Raw genomic sequence first — 10,260 nt, 5'->3', positions numbered from 1 at the left:
TCCTACACCTCCAACCTGTGCCCTTAACTGCTTTGTTTGGGGTTCTTCCTGATTCAGTTGCCTTGCCGACGCCTCAAGCGGATCTGGTCGCATTTCTCACCTTATTGGCAAGACGCAGAATATTGTTATGTTGGAAGTCCCCTTCTGCCCCATCCTGGGAAATCTGGATCAGAGACGTTCTGCATTTTAGCAAACTCGAAAAGACTAAATTCACCCTGCGCGGGTCTACGGCCAAATTTTTTAAGACCTGGCAACCCTTTTTTGATCATGTTCAGACTTTGCAGTCTCGCAATGCTCCCAATTAGCCAGCTCAGACTCTATCATATTTTATTTTTTCTTATCTTATGTTCAAGTAAGAGGCCTAAGTTTAAGTATATGGATTCTATTGTGCCTGCGTTCTATGATGGTATTTATTTAACTACTTTATATATATTTCTTTTCTCTAACAGAATTGATTTATCCCTATAACTAAGCTGACCATTTATTATGTGTGAGAACTGGATTTCTGTCCTGTTTGGGGTTCAGTAGGTGAACTGTTTCACAGCCGCAGACCAACAAATAATAATCACAGACAGGTTTATGAAAGATTGCATAAAATTTATTGCTACCATTGTGACTGGATTGAAGAAGACAACATTTCTCCACCTGTGTACCTTCAGACAGGTGTGCACACTCCATATGAAAGCTGATGAGTTTAAAGCTCAGATCAGGGCACATTTCACAAACTCTTCACAAACTCACTGCATTCAGTGAGAAATGTTTTTTTAAATAAATCCAATAATATCACATAAGTTCATTTGCTAGTGTCATGGTCAGTAGCATATCAGCACCGTCAGTCAAACATGGGAATGATTTGAACTGCGGAGTACAAACACATTTCTCCTTATTGGCTCCTTCATCTGGCCTCAGCAGGACTTTGGTGAGATGTGAGGGAGGCTGAGGTGATATTTGGCCCAGAGGTTTGCAGACATCAGAGGTCACTGTGGGAACAAAAAGAAAACATTTTGATTTCACAGAGAGATCTGTGCCACGCTCAGTCAGCTGTAACTGTAGGTTTGCTCCTTTTGCCTTTTTACACCACTGCACTGGGTTTAAAAAGAAGCTGTTAAAAAGTGCCGACTCGGCTTTGATTCGAATGTGAAGAATTGTGTCTGCTTATATTTAGCTGCTTAAACCAGACTAAATATCCCTCTGAGCTTCATTATATGCGTCACAGCTCCAGCAGGTGACTTCCTCCTACTGACCTTCAGCTGCCGACCAGCACACAGCAGACAGCGGCAGCTACGACGAGCCCCCAGAGGCTCCCGGGGTCAGCAGCAGAGTTAAAGGGAGCTCCAGCCTCTGAAACAACAGAGCAGGAGGCAAAGTTAGCAGCTGGCACATCGAGGAGCGCACAAAGAGCCGTATGTGGCGTAACACAGAGTATTCTAACACTCACCCACAACAGTCACGTTATAATCAAACATGAGCTTTTTGTTTTCTTTTAACATCTCCCCTCTGTAAACGGCGCTCTTCCTGATGTTGGAAATAGTAAGGCAGCCAGACGACTGGTTAAGCTGGAGACGTCCAGCATATTCCTCTGGAGGCCCACTGATGTCTCTCTCATCACAGAAGAGAAGCATTTTGTTGGAGCCATACATCCAGAGGATATGCTCACCATTCAGCCCGCTGAGTCCCGTCTGTAGAGTGACCGAGCCTCCAGGCCTCACCGTCAGATTCTGGATTTCCTGATTCATTGCCTCTCCCAGAAAAGTGAGAACTGAAAGGAAAGAGCAAGGAGGAGATGATGGGGGGGGGGGGGGGGGTCATAAATAAAGAGGAAACTAATTACTCGCATGGTGCAAGCAGACTTTTGTAAAGACAGCGTTGGGTGTGACCGCCTGCAGCCTTGGTTTTAAAGACAGTTGAAAGTAGAGCGTGTTTGTGTTTGTGGCATTTTCCCACCACACTCGCTGCCACTGGCAGCAGTCAGTGGTTCTCAGTACACACCCGAGCACCCAGTGTGTACTGGGTCACTCATTACACCCTCACATTACTCACTCCCGGAGGCTATTTGGCAGGGCCTGGGCTCCTGGCTCTGTTGGGCCCTTCCAGGGTGTGGAGGGCTCCCACCCACACGTGTGCACACAGGTACTCACAGACACACAGGCTGCTGCCTCTATCATCCATTATTAGTTCTGTATGCTGCTCAGTAACATTCAGGATTCATTTGAATATTTATTTACTAATGCTGAGGTTGGTTATTGCTGTGGTTTCCCTGCTGTGTTGTCTTCATTTTGCTTGTTTTCTCTGCAGACTTTCTGTCTTTTCTCTCTAAGTCCTCTTCTGCTCTATTTTTCTGCCCCTCGCCTTCTGTTAACTCTCCTCCCAACCTCTCTTTCTCTTTCCTGTTTCTCAGCCCTGAATAAATAAAAAAATAATAAAGGTTGAATAAAATATGACAATAAAGTGGACCAGTATAGCAAATGCTGCAATAGTCCACATGGGAAAATAAATCTGCTGGGCATCTTCTTGGGTTTAAGACAATAATTCTGGTTTCTCCAGACAGACAAAAGAAAAGAAAAGAAAAAAAGGATGTGTTGGCCAGAACAGCCAGAAGCTCTAACTCTTTGTCTCTAAATCTCAGAGTTAGAGACAAAAACCACAGAAGAGCTTTTGTGGTTTTTGCTTGACAGCGAGGAAAGTCCCACTTGTGCGCGGATGAAATACTCTTAACATGAATGGCACGTCGCACTTGATCCTTTGACATGATGCTCCCTCTTCACCACTCTATCACATCGTTCATCTAACATCCTCACCTTTCTGTAACATCAGTGTAACAGGAGGTTTCCCACATCAGTGCCCGGGTTAACAGCCAGGACCTGGTAGTTCGAGTCCTGTTGGAACTTTTGAATAGAACCTATTCTATTCTATTGTACATATTGCATATCTTATTCATCTATCTCTCTTGCTGCATTGAGCATGTGTATGACAAAAGAACTTCCCTCGGGATAAATATTCTTAAATACTTCTTATCTTATCTCCGTGTTGTGCGCATCGCTCTGCCCTTCTCTCACTTATATCAGCATAAAGCGAGCAGGAGGATCAGACTGGAGCAATGTGCAAAGAGTAACAAGGGTCTCTGTGGAATCACTTCATCTCTAATCAAACTAAACGACACAATAAGAAAGATGATCCGCTCATTAATACCGTAGAAAAATCAATAAACTACTTACATGCGAGGGCTGCCACCCACATGGACATGATCGCAGCTGAGTGTCTGCACACCGAGTGAGCTCTGAATGAAATGGCTGGCACATATGACAAAACATAATAAACAGGTCACGCCTCTTATCAGCGTGCAGGATTCAATGGATCCCACCTGGTGTCAGTGAGCTGATATTACAACAAATCGCTGATTAAGCGGAGCTCAAACCAAAAGAGCATCACTGCAACTTCTGTCACTGAGTGAAACTCTGCATTTAAGACGTTTTATAGAAGGGACCACATGTGATCGTTGTTTCCTCCAATTAAAGCAAAAGAAATGCGACAAACACACACGAGCAAAGACTTTTATTATAATTTTTCCTCAAACTTCATGTGCTTTGTAACACGAATAGTTGGAGCCACCTGGTGGATAAATAACGCAACTACACTGTCAAGGTTCCCCATCGCTGCACAGTGCATGCGACAGGAGGTGGGTGCGCGTGAACGACGTGAATCTCTGTATGCTTCATAGTAAAAACATTCCCTCGATGGTAATGTTTATGTATTTTCATTATAAGCACTGAAAATGCTTATAATGAAGCTGGATACCACCACCTTTCACTGCATGTTGTCCTCTGTATGATTGTGTGACCAATAAAGCTTGTTTCTTAAGTGCACCTGGAAGTTACAGCCATCTCGGTGGACAAACAGTAACTTAATTCTCGAGTGGAAATTTTGATTAGCATGCTAAGTTAATACAGTTAGTATGAGATTGTAACCGTTCTGACACAGATGTGGTCCCCAAACGTTTTTGCGCCACCGACCGGTTTATTTCACGGACCGGCCTTTGAGGTTTCGATAAATACAACAAAATAAAATGATACGACCGAGACAAAAACTGTGGTGTTTTGTAAATATAATGATAAACGTGAATTGTGTAACTTTATTGGCAGCGTCCTCCTGAATCAGAATCAGAATACTTTATTAATCCCGAAGGAAATCAGGGTTACAGCAGGCAGCACGCTAATGGCGCATGCGCACTTACAAAGGAACCTTCTGACCAACTTTACACAAACATCACATTGGGGAGACACGTCAGAAAGGTCGGCTGATAGGAAAAAACACGAAAATACATAACATGAGGTAACCCATATGGAAAAGAAATAGTAAAAACTTATATGTATTTACTCATGAAAGTGGCCACTTTCTCATTACTTTCATACATTGTTTTAGTAAGTATCCAAAACATACAAGTTTCATTATATAATTTTTCAAGGGATCTTATATCTGTTTTCACTCTTATATGCTTTTCATACAAGTTTTACACAAGACAGATACAAACTTTATAAGATTTATAAATATCTTTTCCATATGGGAAGAGGAGGGGGAAAAAAAACTCCACTCAGACTGAGCTCCTAGTGGGAGAACAGTTTGATAACAGAAAAAACACCTCAGCACAAAAGCACATGACTATCAACACACCATAGAAACACAAGACAAGCAACAGGGGCGGGTAAAGGGTGAGAGAGAGCCGGTGTAGACAGCGCATCCAGTCCTGCAGCATGTCTGCGCTGGTCCAGTCGACTCCCATCTTCCCCGGGAGGGCACAAGCATCGAAGGCGTTTGGAAAGGGAGGGGGGATCAGTGTGTGCACATCAGTGTATGTGTGTGTGTCCAGAGTTCAGCTGAGACAGTGTCCTTTGCCCCGCCAGGCTAACTAAACAGTCTTCCAGCCAACCCAGGTGGCCTTGCATGGAATGGGAAGGAACAGACTCAACACAGGCTTGAGGCTTACTCTCGTTCTTTCTTAATGTCTTTGGGGCAAAACATGATCACAAGACGGTGCATAACTGAAGACAGATCTTTAACCAGGTCTTCCCATTAACACCTGACCTGTCCAGAGGGTCAGTCAATGAGCTCGTCAATAGCTTCAATGCTAACATGTTAAATGTAATGGACACTATTGCTCCCATTAAGGTGAAGGTTATCTCTGGAAGGAAAAAGTCTCCATGGAGAAACTCCACACTGGTGAAAAATGAAAAAAGAGAGTGTAGGAAAGCTGAGCGCAGATGGAGAAAAACAAACCTCCAGGTTCATTATGACATTTATAAAGAGAAACTTCACAATTATAATTTACAACTGAGGAATGCAAGGAGGTCCTACTTCTCTGACATCATCACTAAAAAAAGCCATAATGCTCGGGTCTTATTTTCCACAGTTGACAGGCTAACAAACCCTCCTGTGTCAGTGGCAGCTGAACTTCATTCGACCATGGCCTGCAATGACTTTGCCAAATTCTTCACAGAAAAAATCCAAAAGATTAGACAAGCAATTACATCAACAGCAGATCCAGGATATGTACTGTGTCCACCAAAAAACTGTTTAAACACCATGAAACAGTTTCACCCGATTAACAGCAAAGACCTGGAGGACATCTTAGGTAAACTGAACTCCTCCTCCTGCTGTTTCAAAGACTTTGGAGTCAGACCTGTTACAGATCATCAACTTTTCTTTAATGTCAGCTGTGTTTCCAGAACCTCTGAAACTAAATAAATAAACTTGCCTTGTAATCTAAAGAACTGTGCTAGTGTGGATGCTGAAACAGTCGTGTGATACCAAACACCAGAAACCAGAGATTTGTTGCCTGACCACAGCTGAGTCACCCTTTTATTGTACTCGGTGTAAAACACTCCTTTTTCTTCTTGAAGTTCACTTAATCGACGAAGAGCGAAAGCCTGGCAGAACATGATCACGCTTCCTGGCACTTCCTGGCTTCCTAAACTTGTCCTGCAAAGGGCAGCAAAAGATTTTAAAAAGGAATGAAACATGAATCTTTTTTCCTCCTTTTTAAAAAGTTATCCATAGAAAAAGTGAAGACTTGTTTAAAAAGTGCCAAAGCTCTGTAAGTAAAGATAATGAGCTATATTGAAATGAATTTAGGGTTTGCATTAGCTCTGTTTGTTTCTGTATTGTACTTGACTTTTAGAAACTTCACAAATATAAAATATCGAGCCCTTAACTGCCTGTAGCAAGAAACGAACATCTTCTTAGTGGAAATACAGAACCAGTTCTGTGAGCATACACATCAGCACTGTGGGAGGCTGCACCAGTCTGCAGCATCATCGAGCATTAGAAATGCGTTTAAACCCAAACTATCTGATGGCCCGTCTGTGGTAAACAGGTTGAACTGAGACAGTGGCCGTCGTGGAAGTGGGAGTATTCCTGGGCAGATTTAGTAATGCGCTAGAAACTTTGATGCAGCGTTGTCTGAGCTGTTCGACACAGACATCTTGAGTTTCTCTGAATCTTTTGATGCAGGTGTACAGTGTAATGGTAAATGGCCTGTATTTATATAGCGCTTTACTAGTCCCTAAGGACCCCAAAGCACTTTACACACCCATTCACACACACATCCACACACTGGTGATGGCAGCTACATTGTAGCCACAGCCACCCTGGGGCGCACTGACAGAGGCGAGGCTGCCGGACACTGGCGCCACCGGGCCCTCTGACCACCACCAGTAGGCAACGGGTGAAGTGCCTTGCCCAAGGACACAACGACTGAGACTGTCCAAGCCGGGGCTCGAACCGGCAACCTTCCGATTACAAGGCAAACTCTTGAGCCACGATCGCCCCTGTATAGATGCGAAGAGTTGCAATTTGTCTTTGAGGACAACACTTCAAAAACAATCTTCTTACTTATCTTCCTCTGTAAGCCATCTTTTTTTTGTTTCAGCCAATCATGTTACAGACTTGATGTCAGGTAATTTAATTACTTGCTAGAAAATCTCCCAGCTGAATCCTTTTGAACTTTCACCTGTTCCAACTTTTTTGGGAAATGTAGCAGAAATCAAATTTGAAATGAGCTCATTTAGTGGATGAAGTTGTATAATTTCTCAGTTTAAACATGTTGTGCTATTTATGTTCTGTTGTATAAGAAATGTTGTCTCATGTGATTTCAGTCTTTTAGTTTTCATTTTGTTCCAATTTAAAGAAAGTCACAACTTTTATGGAGATTTGGTTCTAAATAGAAGAATGAAAGCAAGGCAGGAGGAAAAGGAGAGCAGTGAAAATGACGTACACGTCCCCTTTACCATGGTGAATTAAAGAGGGCAAAACAGGAAGGAAGTAATGGCAGAGTTACTGTACTGTAGTTGAAGTTATGATTAAAATTATAAAGTTATAAAGCTGTCACTGATTGGCCTGATAGGTCTGAGAGCTGAGTATGAAAGTGGGTTCAGAAGAGACAGGATCACAACAGACTTTCTTGTTTGTCTGAAGAAACAAAAGCTTAATGAGGAAAACTCTCTCTGCTGTGGTTTTCCACATGGAAAGCGTTTTACATGCTGTGAAGAGTCGCAGTAGTCCAGTGGGCTGAACAGCCATCACGTCTCAGATTCTGACACAGCAGGAAAGAATTTGCTGATATTCCTCAACTGATAAAAAGAACAACAAACCGAACCCTTAAGATTCAAATTCACTGAACACATGTCAAACCTCTGGGACCAGACAGGAAAATCCCTGTTTGTGGATATGTAGGTCTTTAAAATTGTCTAGAAGATAGCACCAGGAGAAGGTTGGGGAAATGTCACTATGGCTTCGGAGGCAAGTCACAGCAAACTACTGGATAAACCTGAAGGGACTCGACAAAAGTAATTCAACAATAACAAAGATGTTTGATGATTTGTGGGAGCGAGTGAAGGAAGAATAAACAGTTTTGGTTGGAGAGACATCAGGATCAGAACATCTTTATCGTCACTGTAACAAGTACAAAGGAATTAAGTGCAGTCGTCAAGTGAAAACGTTTAACTATGATTACAAAAGAATTATATTTAAAAAATGAGGAATAGCACAGTCATCCATTGCACTGTCCTCATCAGGCTGAACTGGAGGTGAGTGCGTGTCATTCAGTGCTCTGACAGCTACAGGCTGCTGGTCAGCCTGCACGGACATATTCCTGCTGGGAGCAGCTCACAGTTTATAGGATGCAGTTTCCCAGGGACACCGTCGTGAATATCCTGTGTTGTTTGGCTTTGTAAGTAACATATAACATAGTTATAATGACTATATATATATATATATATATATATATATATATATACACTCAACAAAAATATAAACGCAACACCTTAGTTACTGCTCCCATTCCCCATGGGATGGACGTAGATACACAATATACACATTCCAGATACACAATATAACCATCCCTCCCAAACAGTGGTCACAAATCAGTCCAAATGTGTGGTAGTGGGCACATCTGCTATATTGAGATAATCCATCCCACCTCACAGGTGTGCCACATCAGGATGCTGATCTGACATCATGAGTAGTCCACAGGTGTACCTCAGACTGCCCACAACAAAAGGCCACCCTGGAATGTGCAGTTTTGTCTCACAGCAAAATGCCACAGATGCCACAAGCAATGAGGGAGGGTGCAATTGGCATGCTGACAGCAGGAATGTCAACCAGATCTGTCGCCCGTGCATTGAATGTTCATTTCTCAACCATAAGCCATTCTATTTACATAGTGCCAAATGACAACAACAGTTTCAGAACACATGAAAACCTGAAAGGTGTGTTTGTTAACTGTTGATTGTGGAAATTAAAAGCCTGTGTTTTAAAAGTTTGAATAGGTGACGTGCAAATATCAGCTGGAAGTACCTTGCAAAGAAAAGCGTCTGGACTTCTTTAAGTTGCTTGAAGACGTTTCACCTCTCATCCGAGAAGCTTCTTCAGTTCTAAGGTCAAATGGTGGAGAGGCCCAGATATAAACCTAGTGGGAGTTTCCCCCCACAGAGGGACAAAAGGACCCCCTGATGACACCCAGTTTCACACCTTGTCTCAGGCGATTAGAGGATCATCAGGGGGTCCTTTTGTCCCTCTGTGGGGGGAAACTCCTTTGACCTTTAGATGCAGATGGACTGCTGAGTCTTGTCCTGTGGAGGTGGCTCTTCTGGGTTGTGCCATGCGCTTGTGAAGTGGCTGTTTGGTCTCTACTTCATACCCTGGAGGACGGGGCTGTGGCCCCCCCACACTCCCTAGCAGATCGTTACATGGAGAAACCTTTGGAATACAAGCATGCTGATCCACACAGGTATACACACAGGTGTACACACGGGTATTCACAGACGCGGACTACAGCTTTCTTGGCTGCTGCCTCAAAGCACATTGTGCGCTGTCTATCTTGCGTGCTGCACAACATGGTTTATTATTTAGTATCTACTGATATCTACTGCTAGCTAGTTTATTGTGATGGTGCTGTTTTTTTTATTATGTTGCTCTTTGTTGTTTGCTTTCTCTTCTGTTTTTTTCTCCATACAGGTGATCCAGGTGTTTTGTTTGTTTTCTTTCTTTCTTCCCCCCCTTCTCACCGTCTCTTCTCCCCTTTGGTTTTCTTTCTCTCCCTCTCTTTCTTTCATTCTTTCTCCCTGTCCTATCCCCCAGTCATGTCTGTCCCGTTTGTAGCAACCGAAAATAAAATAAATTCACAATTATAATAAAGGTCAACCAAATGGACCAATATGGCAAGGCCATGATGATCCACTTGGTAAAATAAATCCGCTTGGCATCTTTCTTGGCCTTAAGACAACAATTCTGATGCTAAAGATCCAAACGGGACACAAAAAAAAAAAGAAAAAAAAAAAAGGATATGTTGTTGGGACGTCCTGACCCAGAGACTATTCTCACCATTATTATGTGTCTGTGTGAGCTTTGCTGCAAACCCTCTGCACTCGACGTCATCCTGCAACATTTCAAATCCAGACAGTAACGCTGGACGAAGCTTTAAAGCCTCAAACACGGAGCACCAACTCGTCTATGAGCACATTGGCATTGTGTAGAAATACAGTAATGAAATAGCTTCATTTAAATCTTTGATAAACAATTGAATCATTCTTCAATCCTAACAACAAAACTGCTCCATCACTTTTATTCACACTGAGATCAAATCAAAAGAAGACCGGCCTGACTGCTTTGGGAATATTTCTAAATGCCTCCATCTGCTCCTCTGTGCTGTGTTCAAAAACAAGCAGCCAGCTGGGAAATCCCGCTCACGCCCCAGCCCTCGCTCAGAAA

General features: G+C 42.9%; 1 protein-coding gene across 1 annotated transcript; it reads right to left on the bottom strand.

The window, feature by feature from the left end:
- Positions 1-576: 576 nt before the first annotated feature.
- On the bottom strand, positions 577-3,406 carry LOC112435058 (uncharacterized). Its single transcript, XM_076885312.1, has 4 exons — positions 3,216-3,406; positions 1,439-1,759; positions 1,245-1,341; positions 577-980 (listed from the first exon to the last, which is right to left on the bottom strand). The coding sequence occupies exons 1-3, from the start codon at positions 3,241-3,243 to the stop codon at positions 1,247-1,249; spliced, it is 444 nt and encodes a 147-aa protein (XP_076741427.1). The 5' UTR covers positions 3,244-3,406; the 3' UTR covers positions 577-980; positions 1,245-1,246.
- Between the last annotated feature and the right edge of the window lie 6,854 nt (positions 3,407-10,260).

The sequence above is a fragment of the Maylandia zebra genome, linkage group LG6 (genome assembly GCF_041146795.1).
Source record: "Maylandia zebra isolate NMK-2024a linkage group LG6, Mzebra_GT3a, whole genome shotgun sequence".
In the NCBI taxonomy this organism is placed as follows: Eukaryota; Metazoa; Chordata; class Actinopteri; order Cichliformes; family Cichlidae; genus Maylandia; species Maylandia zebra.
The sequence above is the reverse complement of the archived record's forward strand: the minus strand, read 5'-3'. Positions and strand labels throughout refer to the sequence as shown.